General features: G+C 44.9%; 1 protein-coding gene across 2 annotated transcripts in view; it reads right to left on the bottom strand.

Annotated features, from left to right (window-relative positions):
• Nucleotides 1–20,194, bottom strand: part of SPTBN1 (spectrin beta, non-erythrocytic 1) — a 121,855-nt gene that overhangs the window by 82,327 nt on the left and 19,334 nt on the right. For both annotated transcript variants that reach the window (XM_052679858.1, XM_052679849.1), the window contains exon 2: nucleotides 6,403–6,599. In XM_052679858.1, the coding sequence (XP_052535818.1) occupies nucleotides 6,403–6,550 (148 nt within the window). In that variant the 5' untranslated portion in view covers nucleotides 6,551–6,599. The remainder of the gene's footprint in view (nucleotides 1–6,402; nucleotides 6,600–20,194) is intronic.

The raw sequence follows: 20,194 nt of genomic DNA, 5'->3' as shown, positions 1-20,194 counted from the left end.
CTAGTCTTGAAAGAATGTAATCAGAGATGTAAAATGATTGCAGCTGTCAGACTTTCCACACTGTGAGGCTGCCAGCAAGTGCTCCTTTTCCACCCCCAGCCCTAAGCAGCTCAACGCCCATTTTCCAGTTCCACTCGTTCTGCCTGAGCAAGGTCTGCTGGATCAGTTATTCACAAGGATGCAATCAGTTTCATGCATCACTCTGTTACCATGCAATCACAAATACCATTCATCAAGTAGACAAGCATGTATGATTCCAGATAATTCACAAATTACACTCAGCACAACTTTCTCCACAAGCCTAGCTCCACGCTCAGGCAGCTCCACTGGCCCATGGATCTGGTACCTGGTCAGTTTGCAAAGATCTGGTTAATATCTCCACACTGTTTGTACACTACCCATTGATTCAGAGAGAGAAGAAAACTTCAAACTATGCAGAACGGATACCAAAATCGTATTACTACAGCAGTGAGATACAAATGGTCCTTATACTTGATTACATTTTTGATGGGATATCACTGAATCACGTTGTTCACTTGAAAGTAATTTTATGTTGCGTGGACAAAATGATGCCTTCACAGGCTGAAATTGGTCTATTCATGATCTTTAAAATTAAAGTGCTACGAACAAAATATTATTGATTATCTGTTGGGTTGTTTGGGTTTTTTTTTTTTGTGATTTGTTTCAGAAAAATCCTCCACAAGCAACTTCAAGAGCAAATGCATTAATCACCAGTGACAGATGGGCTAAGCTTTCCTTGCTTTATGAGAAAAGCACGGTGCTCACCAGTAGGCACAGGCAGCACTGCAGTGACATGCTAACTACAGCAGCTTCAGCAGCACCACACTTTCCCCCTTCATGTCCACACGACATGTAATATGAAAAACGTTACTCCTGCTCTCAACATGAGTCTCCAGATTCTGGTAAAGTACAGCAGCTTAGGAACTCCAGCAGAGGAACTGCTCCAGACAAAATCCGGAAGGAAAGCACTGGGTGATGTCCACACTTACAAAAGCTTTTGGTGAAATAATTTCATCAACTTCTGAGCAAAATCAGATTTTTACAAGTATGCACTTTCACACCTACTTGAAAGCAAGTTTGTACTGGGCCTTTGGCTGCTTAAACCTGGACTTAAAACCATGTCTAAAACAGTACTATCCAGGCCCGTGCTGAGGAGATGCATCTGCAGTTTCATTGCTGCATGGTTATTTCTGTTTCAGCTGAACCCTGCACATGCCCTTCAGACTTGACCTCCCAACTTTCCACACTATTGACAGGAATCAGTATGATGTAGGTTTCCCTTTCCTTAAATACCCCTTAGTAAAATCAGAGAGCTGATTTTCAAATGCTAGATACCTCAGATATTTATGAAACATATTGCAAGAGCTGATTCCCAGCATGCGCCTTCCTTCAAAGCCAAAAAAATAAACAAAAACACATATTATCTTAAAAGCCAAAACATCGCTTTTCATCTGAAAACAAAACAAAACAAAAAGCAACAAAAAAAACCCTGAGACCTAAAACTTCATTCTGGCTGCGCAGAATTCTTCTCTCAGTCGAAGCAGTAACAACTCTGCTAAAAGAGAGATGCTGCACAGCAGGGCAGTGGGTGCACAGCAGCTTCCCTTTCTGGGGGTTTTGTTTTTGCTGACTTTCTGCGCCGGTGCTGTTGGGGGAATGGTTGAGGATAGGGCTAACAGGTCTCAGATGTGAGACCTAGCACAGCTTCTATTCACCTTTCCTTAATCCTCAAGAAACAGGTATTCCTCTATTCTATAAAGGAAACATTTCAACAATGTAACTTCAGAACAATTTCAGCAGCTTTCTCTTTTTGCTTCTTGAGAATCTAAGCTGCTGGCATGAATTACAATCCTATTTTCTCTGCATAAGAGGGCTCACTAAGGAAAGCTCTACTCCAAGAGCAGTCTTTTTACTTGTATTCCCCTATGAGGCTCATGAACACCACGAAGTGCAAAATTATCAAGTGCCCTGAGCTATGCACAGTAAGCTAGGAGCTGTAAAAGGAACATACAGTGTCCCCTGCTCTGCCCTAAGGAGATACGCCTCTGTTATTTCATCAACTTTGAAACTATTTTTTATCCATGTACCAGACAGCTCTGATATACCAGACAGTCACAGACCTTCTGGTCACTCAGATGAACACAGATGACAATACAAATGAAAAGCAGAAAAGTGAAGACTTTTTTTAATATTGAATTAGCTAACTGAAGAAAGGGAAAGTTTTGGAGGGCAATTCTTAAACTGCCTGAAATCATCTGTGATGGTGAGCACGGCACACCTGAATCTCACAGCTCCAGAAGAAGTGTGAAAAATTCTGCTGAACAACTGAACAGCTTCTATAGGCTTTCCTAAGAGCTCTGAGAGCCAAGGTGCTGCACAGCAAATCTTGTTAGCTAATGGTCCTTGATGGCCGAAACCCAACACCTGAGGTTTGTGAATGAAGAATTTTGCACAAACATGATATCTTTTTGGCTTCTACAGAGCAGGTAGAATTACCTGGTCTTCCAGCAAGACCTTCTGAAGAACCAAGAGAACAAGGACAGGTGAAAGACGATTTCCTACAGTAGGGTTTCTTAATTTACAAAGTAGGGATCAGTTACCCTTCTCCCATATTGGTTGCACAGTGAGTGAGTTCAATGTGAATGGCAATCAATCTGGTTGTATATCTTCAAATCTGAATTCTGATTGAAAGCTGAATTCCAAGGCAATTTTCTTTGTTTTAAACAGAATCCATCATTAGCATTATGGTATTCGCAGTGTACAGACCTCTTTGATAATATCAGTTAGCTGCTGTGCTGATATTAATGCTTCTCTATCACTATTTATCCTACCTGCTTTAACTAAGCTTTTCTCCAACACATTGTTCTGACCATCGATTATTCTGACCACCATCTCCTGCACTGCTCTTTAAATATTTCACCATCCTGCTAGAAGATGGGGCCAAACAGAATATCAAGTTCTGGCTCAGAACGCACTTCTTGCTTACCTGCTCTCCATCCTTGGCCTTTAAGGTAAAGGAAGTTTCATTTGAATTACAGCAGACTAGAATCAATACAAGATGGAAGCTTTACAGAAAAGGCATTTCACAGCTTGATGAAGAATGTGGACAGAAGCATTACTAAACTAAAGCACTAACAAAAAAATTTCACATTGAATACGTAGTCAATAGTCAGGCAGCATATAATGCTTGTGGCAGTTACACTCTGCATCTTATCAATGGGGGAATAAAGAGCTTTTTATTTTGAAACCTCTTATACTAGGATAAGGAGATAATGCTACATGTGTGCTTCAGAACACGCACGACAGGGACGTTTCTTTGATTTGCCTCATCAGAGGAGAAGAAGACATACTAAAAGAAAGAGCTGGACACCACCAGGCAGTCAATTCTGGAAAGAATAACCTCTGGAAAGAAACCTCTGCTGTTGTCGGAAGATAGCCAGTCTCACATGGCTGCCTTGGGACTCAGGGTGTTGGATGATGCTGGTGACATAAAAAGAACCACCGTCCTTTTAAGTCAGACTGGAGTTGGTTGTTCTTCAGAGACTCTGGGCCCTGCAGATGGTGCATGACCACTTCTGCCTCAGTGGTGAAATCTGCCCATTAAAGAAATGACGGCACAGACAAGCCCAGGCTTTCACGCAGTGATTACTGTGTCTGATCCAGTGACAGGCAGCTGAATTACAAGACACCTCAAAAGGAGTCGGTCTCAAAGGGTCAAAGACTACAGTGAGAAAAATAATTAGTATCCCAGCTCCAGGCCGAGAGTCAATTCCCCAGTGCTTACAACATGGAAGCACCTGCCCTTCTGGGGAGACACAAGGAAATTCAGGTCTTCTGATTATCCACCAGAAGACATACGTTGAAAGGTGCAAGAAGTAACACGGCTTAGTCTGTAACTGCAACCTGCAACGTGCAGCACAACCCCATCCTCATTCCTCTCTCCCTGCATCATCATTAGGATTTCAAGCAGTGCTGCAGCAGTGCAGTATGCTGCATGTTTTGGCAGCAGTATTATCAACACTAAGGGTAGAGAACTGCAGGCAGGAAGCATATCAAACTGAAACAGTCGTGCATAAAGTTATAAAACAGAAAATGCATCATACTCTAGGACAATGGTTATATATAGCTCTGAATCAAATCTTCAGCAAAATTATTTGCTTTGAAATTGGTATTTGTTCTAGGCTGACTAAATAATTCAAGTACTTTCCTTGCATTACCTCCTGAAGTAAGAGTTTCATCTTTATTATTCATTACTCAGGTAGGAAGCTTTGCTTGCTGTAAAATTAAGTGCAACAACAGACAGCAGTAAGAGCAAGATGTGGGGCCTGAATCCTGTGAGTGAGATTCCTACCAAAGCACTTCCACACACCAAGAACATAATACAGCCCACACCTGCTAACGTTGCAGGAGTGAAACACAGTTTATCCTGAGTCGAGGTCACACTACAAAACTCAGGTCAAGATTCTTGTTTTAGGCTAGTTTACACCAGTCTCCCCTCATAAAAATCTATCAGGATACTTCTGACCCCACTATGCACAGCCCCATCCCAAGCCTTGCATTTTACCTGTAACTGCAAATTCACACTGTGATGAGCTGCTGTGTATTTAACAAGTCCTCTTAAGATAGGAAAGCCTAACTAACACACACCCAAGCAGTTCCATTAAGCTGATACAGATACTTCCTCAACAAGGGTTACACGATCTGCTCTTTGCCCACCTGCACGAACTATTTCATTTCCCTGTTACTCAGCTCCAAATTTGATCCTGCCCTGAGCCTGGCACACAAAGGTGTTCTGCATCTAATGCATTCCCACAGCTGGCAAGAACACGAGAAAGGGTACGCCACGCTTCAGACAGTCTCATTGGAATCACAGATTAAACACATGATACCTTTGTCTCAGTACAGCAAACTTAATAAACCTGCTTCAACTTGTTATAAAATGTTGAGTTTAAAACAGACTCTGTAACTAGAATTTCAGCAGTGGAAAGCTCAGCAGATTTTGAGCCGCTTTCCATGCTTACAGTATGCCCCACACACCACCGAGGCATTTTGTTCAGAGGTCAGGAATGTGGGCACACTACCATGAGAGTCAGGAAATCATTTACAGAATGCATAAAAATTGCTTTGCAGGGCAATGCCTCAGAGCTGAGAGGACATGACATAATCTCCTTGCTGCATAAACAAATTTGGTTAATGTACAACCTCAATACGCAATAGTCTGATGTTTTAAGGAAAAGCAGACCCGCTCAAATTTAATTTCTCTGCTCGTGAGAGTAACTCAGTAGATGACAGCACATACTACAGAAGCTCTGCTTCTTGGGGGAAAAAAATCATAGCTTCAGCTTCAGTTACTAAATAACAACCATCACCAACTCCCACATTCCTCCATTTCAGGACAGGTGCGATGCTCTGAACATCTCTAAATGGAGATATTTTGAAGCAGAATTTTGTTATCCTTCAGGTTTTCTTTTCTTGCAAACTGATGTCATTTCCAATCACAGACAAGCAACCAAAACAATGTAAACACACAGCCCAAACATTTAATATCTGATATCTGAGAGTATATATCTGAGAGTAATAAAATGTGCATTACGCTACTAATTCAAAATTCTAAATATATAACTATAGTGAAATACTCTAAATATTAATAATTAATATATTATAAATATAATACTACAGTGAAATCAGATTTCAAAAGTGCCAGGAATTTCTTACACAAAGAAGGGCTTATTTATAACATAAAAAAAGCACATACATCTTCCAAAAAACTAAATGATATCGGTTGGAATTGACATTTCAAGCAATTTATTTGGGAAGTTAATAGGAAGATGGAATAGTTACTGGTATCTTATCCATCAGGAATTTTGATACCCAGAAACTTATATTAGGGTATGCACTGTTGTCATTTGTTGCCAGAGAAAATCAGTGTTAATTATGTCGTATCACTGCAGTCACCTGGTCTGACTGAAAGAACACCAACACCTCTGAAGGGCCCATTCAGAATCAAACAGCTGGCTATCTATGTGAACCTTCAGAGAATACTGGAAATGTTATACTTCCAACTACATATACTGCACTTACCAGCCAGCAAAATCTAGCAGAGTAGTTTCAGGAACAGATTAAACAAGATTCTAGTATTTTTATTTTTTTTTCAATGAGACATCATATATGAGCACAACCTCAAAAACAATGTAAGACCATCACGTCCTACTGATGTCAATGGAAGGAATAAATATCAAAAATCTTTCAGTCAAACTGCACTTGTCCTCAGGAAAATTTCAGCTCTAGTTTACCAACAGGGCACAGCACTGAAGACAGACTATCCTGCACTACCACTTGCATACAGTATATCAGAGTTTCGCCTCTGTGATGAGCACTTACCAGCGAGGGCCTTGATGCGAGAGCGCTCAAACAGTCGAGCAGAACTATTCTCATTGTCCCAGTCATCGACATCCCAGCGGTTGTTGACATCACTGTACTGCTGCTGGATTTCAATGTTGTCGTAATCTGTCGCTACTGTTGTCGTCATCCTGAGTCCTCTTAATCTATTCTCAGCATCAGATTCTTCTTAAAATCCTCTGGAAAACAAAAGTAAATAGTGTGATGGATTTAGATAACATACGCTGGAAGTAAGTCGTAATGTTCTTATTGCTTATTGATAAAAGCAAAACTTCAAGAGATTGAAGAGATGCTGTGCAGGCCCCATCCTTGAAGACATTCAAAATCAGGCTGGATGGGGCTCTGAGCACTGATGGAGGTGTAGGTGACCCTGATCGTTGCAGGGGAGTTGGAGCAAATGGCTTTTGAGGGACCCTTTCAAGAATTCTGTGATTCTATGCATAGACATTTGCAAAACTGTCATGTTGGACTCCACACAATGGAAGTGGAACATACACTGAATGGTGCAGTAAGACACTTTCATAGTCGCCATTTCCAAGAGCAGCCTGTCTTTTATAGATCCATCACTGTTGGCTGAAGCATATGGTCACACAAGCAAGTCTGCTAACAAAATCCTGAAGTGCAAAGAAAACCCCAACACTTTAACAAAACGGTGAAAATTCTGATTAAAAAAAATAATAAATCTAAATGCTTAAGAATCACAGAATCATAAAGGTGGAAAAAATCTCACCTCTGGGATCATCCAATCCAACCCCCAGCCCATGTCCCTCAGTGCCACATCCCCACGGCTCTGGGACTCCTCCCGGTGACCCCACCGCTCCCTGGGCAGCTGTGTCAGTGCAGAATCACTTCTGCAGAAGGAATTGTTCCTAGCAGCCAACCCGAACCTCCCCTGGCACAACGTGAGGCCATCCCCTCTCGTCCTATGGCCGTCCCCTGGGAGTAGAGGCCGACCCCGCCTCACACAGCCTCCTTTCGGGTCACTGTAGCTGCATAAGCATTTGACCAGCAGAAGCCTTTTAACACAGACCTGAAGCAACGTTTCTTGCACTGTGTGTCTGCTCCTAGCAATGCATGCACGACCTCAGCCGGCCCGCCACACACACAGCAGGCTCAGACCCCCGAGCAGCACAGCTCGCACACGAGCTGCTCCGTGCAGCAGGCCGTGCTGGCACGCTCTCGCCGCTTTCTGACTGGAATGTGCACGTGCTCATCCGCAGTGCAGGTATAAGACGGCCTAACACCTCCTCTAGGGGAAGAGCAGGGATGCTATAAATGGCCGCTAAGCTGTTTATTTCCTTCTGCTCTCACTCCCGCCGTTGCCCCTGCGATGTTTAAAGTAGCCGCGCAGACAGCGGGTCACGGCACGGCGCTGCATCGACGCCGCACCTTTCGTCTCAGCGCGGAGCCAGGCCTCGCGCTTCCCGCGCAGCGCCATCACCATGGCGGACCGCGCCGCTTCCCCCCGCCCCACCCCGCCCCGCCCTCCCCGACGCGCCCGGCGGCGGCAGGTGGCGGCGGCCCGAGCGCGCTGCGGAGGCCCCGCAGAGGCGGGCGCGGAGCCAGGGGCGGCGGCCCGAGGAGGCGGCGACGTGCTGCCCCCTGCCGGCCCGACACCTTCCAGCACAGCCGTGACCGCGGGCTCTTTGCGGGCTGAACGGCTGCGACGGGATTGGGCCGCCGCTCGTAAACAAAGGGATGGAGCGAGAAAGGGGACGGGATGAGACCCACCGGCACCAGGCGTTTTTCTGCACGGCGCTCGCGCGCTGATCCCGATCCAGCCTCCAGCTTGGACAAAAGCCTCCCATTGATTCCTGCACGCAGGCAGAAATCAGGGTTAATTCCAATTAAACCCGTGCAGTAACCCTGCTATAAACAACGAGCAGAGTCAGGCTGTTTCGTAGCGCCGGGCCCAGCCTTTCCAACCGTCTGCATCCATAATCACTCGACGGAGGAGGCGATGTGCCCTGAAAAAGCAGCAGCTCAAACCACAAAAATAAAAGCAGTGGCCCTAAAAACTGGGAGCAGCCACGTGCTAGTTCAGTAGAGATGCTGCAGGCCACTGACAGGCTGAGAGAGCTGGGCTGGGCAGCCTGGAGAATGGAAGGACCTGGAGACCTGAGAGTGGCCTTCAGTATCTGAAGGGGCTGTAAGAAGGAAGGGGACAGAGTCTTTAGAGGGACTTGCATGATAGGACAAGGGGAAACGGTTTATAACTAAAAGAGGGGAGATTTAGACTGGGCATAAGGAAGAAGTTTTTGACAATAAGGCACCGGCACAAGTAAAGTCAGTGGCACAGGCTGCCCAAAGAGATGGAGGTGCCCCATCCCTGCAGACAGCCAAGGTCAGGCCAGACAGGGCTCTGAGCACTGGTAGAGCTGTGGATGTCCCTGCTCAGTGCAGGGGAATTGGACCACGTGGCCTTTAGGTCTACCTTCCAACTTAATAAAGGTAAACTGAGCAACGAAACGGGCCTGTTACCCACACCTACAGGGTTAGAAAACTTGCATTTTTGTGCTGGCCCTGTAAAACTGTTATATTAAAAGTAATATCTGTTTCCACTAGCTCTCTTCTCTCAGATGCCAACTGAACAAACAGCCACAGCAAGGAGGTGTGGAAGACATGCAGTGCGCTGATAGAAATAAGTACCTTGCAGCAAAGCCCTTCAATGATGAGAGGAAGATACCACAACTGAATTCTAAATGAAATAAACCACCAGGCATTCTTCCAAAGTAAAGCCAAGGACATAACGTGCCACCACAGCCCTAAGTTCCTGCCGAAAACTGTTCCTCTTAGGAGTCCTGTGGCAGCTGTGGTCCAGCCCAAGGCCCAGTGCCGCAGGGAGCAGCATGAGGAGCCAAACACAAGCTCTGGCAGAAACCTCCACACTGCTGAACTGCAACTCCTGCAGTTGGGCTGAGCTGAAATACCAAGTTCTGTTTTTAAGTTACGGATGGCCTATTTGACAGATGGAAACACCGCCACTGTCTGTAGCTGCCCTACAGGGAAAAACTTTTTTCTGGAGCTCTTGATGGAGCCAGGTTCACTAATAATAACCTCATATGTGATCTGACACCACAAAACTAGCTCTGCACTTGAAAGACATATGGTGAAAAGTTATGCCCATGTAACATATATATGTATTACTCATATGCATCCATACGTTTTTTAAGCCTGACGTGTTACTTGCACTGAACTGCTCTAATTTATTTGGTTACACTTCCACTGCCTGATGATCTCAACAGAGATCAGTCAGCACAAAGCAAGAGGGGCTGCACTGTTTACCATTAGCTTACTGCAGCACTCTCCACTCATGTGAAAAGTGCCTACTAACACCCTTGTAGGAAATCATTATGGAATACATACTGCAGGCTGGAAGCACGTGGACAGAAGAAAGCCTGCACTCCAGCTTACTTACAACTTCTGTAATTTAAAAATCCCAGCCTGGCTTTAAGTTGGAATACCAACCTAATAAAGGAACAGTGTTTTCTATGGAGATCAAATGTAACAGGACTTTCAGCTGCCAATATCCTGAGCAGTCTTAATAGGGAAGACTCCAAACCAACCCACCATCAGAATACAAAGACAAAAAATAACCAGGCATTCCAGAAATGGCTGGTCCCAACTTCATTACAATTCAGATAGACACTCTAAACAGCCTCTACACAGAGCACGAAAGCAGAAAATATGCACTAGGATTTCCCACTTTGTCCGTGTCCTCCTAAACCTACGTGACCACATTGTATGCACCAAGGCCTTGGAAACTTTAGCAGGTAATTACAGGGATAGGTGAACTAATAAGGAGCATGCAATTACTCCAGTCCCCAAAGCACTCGGCACAGACCTGTCATGATGCAAAAAGATTTTGTAACTGAAGTCTTCTGTCTTCACCGTTGAACTATAACACACTGTTGCGTCTGCTGAGTTGACACAACACCAGATGATCTTACGAGAGTACAGAGATGAAACCATTTCATTTCAAAGCATTCTTTAATATAGATTGCATAATTTGGGCGTGCAAGGCTTGGCGTTATCTTCAAAAAAGAATAAATGACTTCAAGAAAGATCCAGCTACCAGAAAAGCTTTTTCTCAGATAGTTTTCAAAGACAATAGCCAAGGGTCAGACCTCCTGTATTTATTTTCATAAATAAAGTAGATTCTGCTCTGTTTGTTTCTCAGATAATACAAAATAGTTTTATTCAGACCATCTGAAGAATGAATTCATTTTTAAAAAATTCATTGGCTACTTTCAAGTGCAAAACTGTAATCCTCTATACGGGCTAAGACTAATCACTAAGATTCTGCCATAACCACACATCTGGAATTACTTCTTAATAGTTGCATTTATCTTTAAAGTAAACATTATTCCTTCAAGAGTTACTATTCTCCTGTTGAATGTTCTAAGCTGCTGTTAGTTTCACGTTACCCTTATTACCTCACAGATTGTCAGGAGGTTTTATGATGTTATGATTACACAAAACGTATTTTGAACAGCGATCCCAAATGCTCTCATTACTTATGTAAGTAGTGTATCCCTTGGCTAACTCACAGTTCAACCTATCGCAGTTTCCCTGACAGTTAAGGCAAACTGCACTGCAACTGAATGGCTGAAAGGGCTGACAAGGGGACACAGACACTTGCATCTTGGGGTTACCAGGCTACGTGGGGCTATGAGAGCAACTGCTGTAAAAAATGACAGTGGTTTATCCCCATTTCCTATATACCAGGTATGTAAACTAAAGACATCAACATCACCAGCTGCCTCCTTTCTGGTAGGACATTTTGAAAACTAAGGCTGGACAAGCACAGAAATTAATTTGATTACCCCTTTTACAGGTCTTCCACCTCCAGATGCTTCCAGCTCCAGCCTGTACTGCTTTTCTCCCATTGCTGACTCACACCAGGGCAATTAATCCATCTCTTAAGCAACAAATTCACTCGGAGTACCTATTATTATTATTATAAAAAGGAAGAAAATCTAGTTAAGAAGTAACTAGACTTCATGTTCATTCTGAGTAATACTCAGCTTTCTCCTAACAGCAGCTCAATAGACAGCAAATATTTCTAACGTGTCATTTTGAATCTCATATTTGAACTAGAAGATCTGGAAATCCTTCCAAGTTTCCAGAATCCAGATACATCTTGTCTCCTCATCAGGGTGAGATTACTAACTTCCACAGAACTGGACTACTCAAGTCAGCAGGGACACATTAGGAGAAGCTCCTATCTGAGTGCAGAATTGCATTCAAGTCCAAACACCCCCACGGCGCAAATCCTGCGAGTATTAAAGAAAACAGAAACCAGAACTTTACCGAACAATGGAACTGGAAGGGTTTTCAACGTAAACTTCAGCAAGACTGGAAAGCACATGCCTCCATTCCACTCGTTCCTTAACCTGACACCTGAAGGAGCTGCCTCCCATCCCGTCCTCACACTCAGCCCTGAGACAACTGCTTGGTGTTACGTGAGCTGCGGTACACGAGGGAGAGAGACCTCATCCTCACAGTGTGGTTTAACAACACAACTGCTGACATTTGGGCTTCTTGTTTCAACTGCTAATCCAGCTGTAAAACAATAAAGGCACTACTATGGTAAGGCTTTAATTCCCCTGACCTGCAACATCCTCTCTCACATGCAAAGTCTGGATCCTGATCTCATCTTTTTTTTTTATTTTTTATTTTTTATTTTTTACAGAATCACAGTGTTTCTGCATTTTCCGGCCTAAAAGCTCTTCACAAATTATGTCTCTGCCTTCCTGTTTGCTACGAGTCAACCCTCTCACTGGTGCAGACTCCTCTGGCCCGCGTGCTCTGGGATGCGGGGGCTGAGAGCTGAAAGTCCCTTGAAAGGTCACAGGAAAAGGGTGGACAGGCTGTGCTACTGGGGAGTCAAATGCCACAATCAGTGTGTAGGGCACAGACACTTCAGGAATGCACAAACAAAGCAAGACTGAAGACTCTGCTGTCAATGCAGGTTGGAAAAGGAGGAAAAGGTCATTAAAATCACGCAGCCTGTCCTTCACACTGTGAGGTCGACTTCCCACATCTCAAATAACCCGTCATCTGAAAGCCAGCAGATGGGAGCTTGGAGTTTTGCATGCTCTCAGTTTTCCTCTGAAGTCCCCAGGATGCAACATTCTAGCTGGGAGACTGGGACTCATCACTTAGGCATCAAAATCACTTCAAGAGGTGCTCACACTGCTCTCTGTAAACAAAACTACAGTTTACTGTGTACCAGAAGCCCTGGTGTTTTCAGTGGCACCTGTGATCGATACGTATAGCACACAGAACAAAGATGTCAAATGCTTCAGCAAATGTAGCACTCACAGCCCAGCATGGAACAAAACTTATTTGATAGACCAAAACCAAATGTGTATTTGACAACTTTCAATTCAGGCACAAACCAAACCACTGCAGTTTTCTAGTCTGATTCTCTCCACGTTCTAGTCTACACAACTTCACCCAGATCCTTATCTACTACCCAGCAAAGCTGGATGTCAACAGTTTTTCCTGAAGACTCTAGAATTATTAACTGATAGAAAACTGAGGCCTTTCAGGTAGAGAGAGACAGATTTTTGAAAGCAGTTAGTAAAGAGGAGTGCAAAATCAGGCCATAGAGAGCATTACCACACATAGAACATAAGGGTGGGGTGAGAACCAAATCCTTTTGGGCCTGCCCTTCCTCTTCCCCTCATCACCTGAGGAATGCAGAAGTAGAACAGCTTGTCAGGCTGCTGGGGCAGGCAGCAGGGAAGGCTCTGATAACCAGCACACTTGTATCCAGCCATCTTTCACCTCTGCTGAAAGGAAAATGTACAGATACATGCACAGGATGGTAGTTTGCATCAAGTTACACATGGAGGCACCTAACTTCTATCAGGATCGTGTCAATAGAACTCCACATAATGTGAATGCTACTCCAAGGCCTAAAGAATGCAACATCATTAGCCAGTTTTCAAGCAAAACACAGAGTGCTCTGCCTTTATTTCATGGACTTACTGTTTTCCTTGAACACTGCCACTACGAATCCAGCCACAGCCAAATGCCATTGAGTCATTCTGTAACAGGGTATGCAGTTTAGCTAGGGCCAGCCCATGGCTGCTCAGGTGATGCCTATGGGTTACACATAGCATCACTCCATCTGAGAAACCAACTTAACACACAATGTGGCCAAAAGGAACGCAACTCAACATCCAAAACTCTGACTTACAAAATATCAACGGGGCACTTTCTAGAACTGCCATCCTACTGCCTGCTTGTAATGAAGTCAAAAAAGAAATCCCCAGATTTCAACCTGTGCAGTCCTAAACCAACACCTCCTTCTTTAAAAATCACTTTCAGCATCTTCAGAATGTTTCCTAAACAGGTCAAAAGCAGCCTGTTATCAAATATCTGGGAGCACCCTTCTTCCATGCAAATGACTTAGCTGGAAAAAAATCCTGGGGGATCCACTCACTACAGTTTCTTTCACTCCTCCATTCCTGCACCTATTGTTGGTCATCTTGGCTATCCCAGGCAGTAGCCTCTCACCTCTGTTTTGAGAAAATAGTGTACTGCTGTGTAAGATAAGCTGGCCAGACACCATCCACTCAGAAGGTACCTTTTAAAAAACCTAGGCTCAATGAAAATACTCCCATGAAATAAAATCCAAGTCGAGCTTACACATCTTAAACAAATCTGCCAAATTGGTTAGCCTAACTTTGCAGACATGCTCTGGTGGTTGACAGTCCAAAAGCAGATACAGCTGGTCCCTTTGAAACTGAGACGTGAACAACGAATAGCAGAAATAGGGACTGTATTCTGTATGGTGACTGGAATGGTTCCTCGGGGCTGTGAGGGCTGTACAGCACAAGCAGCATGTGTTTGTGCACCTGTGGGCACTGACCTGTGGGGTTACTGGTAACTCTCAGCTGGCATCCCCACATGATTGTCAGCAGGCCAGCAGCTGCCACTGGTACAGCTCACACAGTTAAGCCTACTGACGGCAGTCAGTTAACAGCGTTAAAGGGAGCAGCCTGGATCAATGACACGTTCATTATATATACCATGCTCGTGTTTGTAAGGAGAATGCAGTCAACTAGATGAAATCAATGGAGGTTGAAGTCAGAAAGGCTCCAGCTCAGCTCGGTCCCTTCTGGAACTACAAGAAAGCCCTTTACTACATAGTCTCTAACTGTCAAGATGTTTATTCTGGTACACACTTCAGCTTAAGCATAATTCAGTTGTTTCATAATGACAATGGAGGGGGCAAGAAGGCAAAAATATACGCTGAAATCTGTGTCTCCATATTTATGAATTCCTGGTTGGAAATCCTTACAGAGACATGGCACAGAGATGGGACCTTATTTCAAAGGAGCATTCAGATTTTGAACAGCCTTGTGATTTTGTTAAAAGCCTCTGCATTTAGCCCTTCTCCATCCTCCTCCTCATCATCAAGGACCCTCATCCTCATCATGAAGCAGAGCAAAGGTGCATTTTTCAAGCATCTCTGAACAACACAGTAGAAAGTATTCATGCATGACTCTGCTGGATCTTAAATCTGGTGGAGGGTGCCCAGAACATCTTGCCTCACCATTTGGCAGAAATAAAAGCTGACATGTTGCAACACTGTTAAGAATCTTCCAAAGAAACTTCCTTCTACTCACTAAGCTACAAAGTCACAGACTTTAAAGGACAATATTCAGCATGTTTTAGAGCGATCTGTGGGTTGACCTTCACCAAAAGAATGTGAATATATAGGACAACTGGCTATGGTGATATTTACCTTTTTCTTCGCTGGAACTGAACAGAGTTCTGTTTAGTATTTTTCAACTGTTTACCCAGACTAGAGTTCCATTGAAAAAACTGTTGCCCTCAGAAAAGAGTCTCCCATTTTCTGGTCTCTACCCTCCCATGACTCAGAGCTTACAAGAAACAGAGCCCTGACCTTTGGAAGACACTTCTGTGTCAGAAAAAGTAAAATTAAATTAAATAAAAAAGCCCACACACAAAAGATGACGCTCTCACTTCCTGAAGCCTGTCAGACTTGTGGTGGTTCTTCTTTGGACGAAGGCATCACCGTCTGTGAATGGAGAACAGTGGATAAACCTTCACATTTTGACTCCAGCCGTGACCCTAACTTGGCAGGCAGCTCCAGGCAACCTGAATGCCCTCAGCTACATCACTGTTTGTTTTGACTGCTCTCCAGATCCAGTGCTCCAGCAAAGTGGCAGTGCCAGGTGGTGTCCAGCCACCCAGGCTGCTGGTGGGCATCATGGCAACAGCGCAGCTCAAGGGTCTGGCTAGCCTGTAATCCAAAGGGAAACAGTCTTAGGGAAATCAAGTCAGGTCACTTGATCAAATAATGGTGATTGAATACCTGAGCCCACCAGTTACAACTTTGCATCTTAACCTAAGGACAGCAACAGTCAAATTTCTGGGCAGGGGAGAAGGACTGGAGATGTTGTTCAATGTGACCAAAACATAAAGCCGGAATTGGAAGTTTCTGCTTCATCTCTTGCTCCTACCAAGAGGGTGCGATGTAGAAGCAATGCCTAGGAATTACATTAATTGGTAATAAGAGAAGTCTGCAATGAGAGGACAACCGAGCCTACCTTCGGAACGTGTGAACGCAAGAGCTAACCAGAAGCTGGCTGCAGCAATCAGCGCGATGACATCCGTGAGCAAATTCCTCTTTCTGCAACCTGAGATGGCTCTGACCTCCTTACAGGGGGAGGGCTGCCAAGTAAACAGCCCTGAGGATTCAGCCTGCCAACTGCTGGCTCTCTCGCACTTCTATTCTTCCTCTCCAGTTCTCCACCCCACCCATCCTAACTCTGTTACTGATATATCTTCCAACTTCTTTGACAGTTAATAAATGTGCATAGCTGACTTGGTGACTGTAGGTCAGGAGTGCAGACCCAGGAGTGCCTGTACAGAGAAGGTAAAATGTGATTTTCCAGTGCTGCTGCCCAGCTACTGGAATATTCTGTAGCTAAGATGCATGGAACAAAAAAGGAGGACAGCAAAAAACTGTTTTTTGATCAAAATAGCACCTTAAGCCCTGAGACATTGTCTCAGGAACAAGAATGAAATGCGAATATGATGCGGTATAATGATTCCATCAAGCTGGAAAAAAAAACCAAAAATTAGCACCAGACTACGGTGCTCTAGATTTGGATGTATGCCCAGGGAGCAGTAGGGCATAACACACAGCTCAGCACAAGCATTGTATGATCAACCCATAGATGTGTAGGAATCCTGGGATCGCTGCCTGCTTGCGTCCCCCAGGGAGGATGCGACACCCACCTGGCCACAGGAGGCTGAACACATAAATGGAAGGACACAAAAATGGGCAGCAACCTCAGGATATGCTGTTGTACACCTAGACAAGCCCCCTGGGTTGGAGCCATTCATCTTAGGGCAGGGAAAGGCTCCATCGCTCTCAGCCAAGGGGAGAAATCCAAACTGCCTTCTGCTTCCCAGGAGAGGCTGGGCAGGGGACGGACTGCTGCTGACAGCTTCCAGGACAGGAAGAATGAGATGGAGCTCTTCTGGCTCTGTCTCCCAACTGCAGAGCTGGGAAACCGCACCCAGGGAGACGCCCAGGGAGAAGAGGATGTTTTGTTGTGTGGGCTTTTGTTCTGGGCTTTGTTTATTTGAGATATTTCACAGCCGGGCAGGCAGAGCATGGAAGCAATTTAAAGGGCCAGCCTGGAAGAAATAACCTGCTCCACAGTAAGCAGGTTTTGAATTAGCAGAAACCAAACAAACAAATAGCAACAACAAAAAACAGATTCTGAGACAGGAAAGATTTGCTAATGCTTTTCATAGGGCAACAACATGCAGTGCAGTTAGAATAAGAGCTGGTTTCAGCAGCACGCTAAGCTCCAGCAGCAACTTATGAAAGGACAACCCCAGCCCAGTACCCTGAGTCTCTTATAAAAAGGAGACTTGGCATCATCACAGTGCAGCTGGTGGTGTCCCATGGTGACTTCTGCCTGGCCACCTCCTGGCACTTGGTCCCACTCCCATGACCTCCCTAGTTCTGCTGGCTCTGCTTTAACCAAAGATGAAGCTTTGTTCATCACCCCAGGGGCTGGATGAAGGACTGGCCTAGTAAAGAATCTAGTTTCAGGCAGCACGGTGGTCCCAGAGGAGGCTCAAAGGCAGCTCCAGAAAGAGTGTTTCCTTCAGATGTTGAAACCCAAGTCACAGTCAAGGTCACACAAAGCTTTGCCTCTCACTGGCCAGGGCCAGCGCAGCACTGGAGCCTGTTACAGGACCACGTGGGTCACAGCTTCTCATTTTCTAGTGAAAGTAAATTACTCAGTAAATTACTCAGAATTACTGAGGAAATGGGATGATTTTTATGTGGGTGAGATTATGACAGACAGCACTCAGTGTTGCTCCTGGGATGCCAACACTTTGTAAGACCAAACCAGTCAGATTTTGAAAAAACAGAGTTTTCTCCAGCATGGCACTGGGATGACAGGTGCCCTCAGGTTTGGCCAGAGAGGGAGCAGGCCTGGCTGACTGTTATCTCCTCACCAGAGGCAGCATGCTGCTGTGCACAGAACCCAGCCAGCACAGCCCGGAGCCTGCAGCTGTCGCAGCATTGAGCACAGGGCTTCATTTCAAAGCTCTGCAATCATCTCCCCCCCAGCCTTTGAGTCGAGGTCCTCTGTGCACATGTATGAGTTTGACTATGCAAAAGCAGAAACGCTGCTGAAAGCTATTTGCTGAATGATCCTTCTCCAGTAAAAAGGAAAAGCGTCAGTAGCCCCACAAGTTGAGCACTAGGTTATATAGTGGAAGGCACAGTTCCCTCCCAGGCCAACAATATTTCTCACTGGACTTAACCACACGTGGCTCAAGTGCTGGTTCCCAAAGGGGGGAAACAAAGCACCTCACTCCCTCTTACATCCCCGGGCAGAAGAATTAAGGCCACCACATGCACACAGCGCACTTCACTTCTCGGCTGACCTTCGAGGAGCACACGGGCACAAACCAGAGGAAGATGGCAGGTAAAGCCAAGTGTTCTGTCTCTGTTTGCCCTCTCTGAAGTTTTAAATGGACACCAGCTGTTAATTCCTTTCTACATTCTTCACATTTTTCTGGCCAACTCCCGACAAGACTAACAGAAACCTTTCCCCTTCAACTTTTATCTGATGCATAGATAAAATTGTCGGGCGTTTTCAGGCAAGGAAAAGAAATATATATCCTTATTGCCTTAATTGAAATGCATGCCTGGAGGTCTCCAGTGCATCCCTGCCCTTTGAAATGGGTTAAAGAGCCTTAATGCCATCTAAATTAAGTCAATTTGTTATTCGGGGCATTTGTGACCAAACAATTTGAGATGTATCCTGGGAGGAAAAAGCACAGAGGCCAGAATTTAAAACCCTGGGAAATAATAAGATGATGGATGTGGAGTAACGGCCCAGAAAAGTTGTATCTTAAATAGCTTGTGTCATTATTTCGGTTCTTTGATGTTTCAGCTTCAGATAAGGGTTTTGTTTTGTTTGCCTTTTTGAGGAGGGCAGAGATGGTCCCTATATGTTGTTTCATGTCGGGCAGAGACATTTATCATTTCCTACGACGCAGCAACGAATCCTTCCGGGTTGCTGGTGACAGGTGGCTGTCAGAGCTCTGCCTTGCACACTTGTGCACCAGGCGCCCTGTGCAAAGGGCTGGCAGTCCCCTAACACCCACACCGTGTCTGCTGCTCTGGTGGGACCACTACACACTTCCCCAAAACCTTAAGGCAGTACCACTACTTACAAACAGTGCAAGGAAAGCATAATAAATAACTGCAAAAGGCAGCAGACCAAAAGCAGGGCTCTGACAGGTGCCTGGAGCCAGAGGTACTCCTCTCGGGGCCACTGCCGAGCTCCGAACGCCCTGAGGAGAGCAGGCACACACAGCACAACAGCGACTATTGCAGTTTCAAAATGTCTAACCATCGTTACTGGGGCTTTGTTACAGAGCCTTCTGGCACTGCAAGCACCGCGTCATGTGCGCACCGAGGTTTTGCTGGCTTTGTGCACCTAGGGAATGGAAAACGCTTTGCAACGAGAGAAAAAAATGACAGCGTTGGGTTGGAGAGCTTTGTGGTCCCTCCCGCTGACCTCACAGGGAAACAACGCCACGCTACGCAGTACTCTCGCACCAGCCCCCATCTCCTGAAGTACTCAGGAAATATCTAAAGCAAAAACATTGTATTTCTTCTGCAGTCACTCACTTTCAAGTAGCTACCATGCGCAAAGCACCATGCCTGCTTACAAACCCCAGACTCGCAACACAGAGCAGCCGCAGATGCTGAAGAAAAAGCAGCACGAAACAAGAAGATGCAAAATATCTGATTGTTACTTCACTCTGATCTGAGGGTTTTTGCTTTTTTTTTTTTTTTTTTGGTCTGGGAAATAGATCCTCAGCTGGCACGTACCCAACCCAACAGCTGCATTGCTTCTCTACTTCCACCAACACTCCAGAAGTTAGCCAGAGCCCTGTTTGTGCTGGCAAACGCCCAAGGTTTTATTATTATGTACTATTAGTTCAGAGTGGGAAATGTGTGCTGCAGCAAAAAAAAAAAAAAAGAAAAAAGAAAAATCCAGAGGAGCTAAATAATTGGGTACAGATGCTAAAGCCTCACAAGCTCTACCCACCGGGCATTGTCTTACATATTGCTTCCATCACCTGTTTGCATTCCGAGTTTTTAATATAATAACTATGTGCCCTACCCCTGAAGAATATTCTAGAATTCCTCGTGCAAAAATCGATAACTTCTGAACTCCAT

Source organism: Tympanuchus pallidicinctus, unplaced genomic scaffold, assembly GCF_026119805.1.
Source record: "Tympanuchus pallidicinctus isolate F22 unplaced genomic scaffold, pur_lepc_1.0 scaffold1, whole genome shotgun sequence".
NCBI classification, from domain to species: Eukaryota; Metazoa; Chordata; class Aves; order Galliformes; family Phasianidae; genus Tympanuchus; species Tympanuchus pallidicinctus.
Note: the sequence above shows the minus strand (reverse complement) of the source record. Positions and strands in the feature narration are given on the sequence as shown.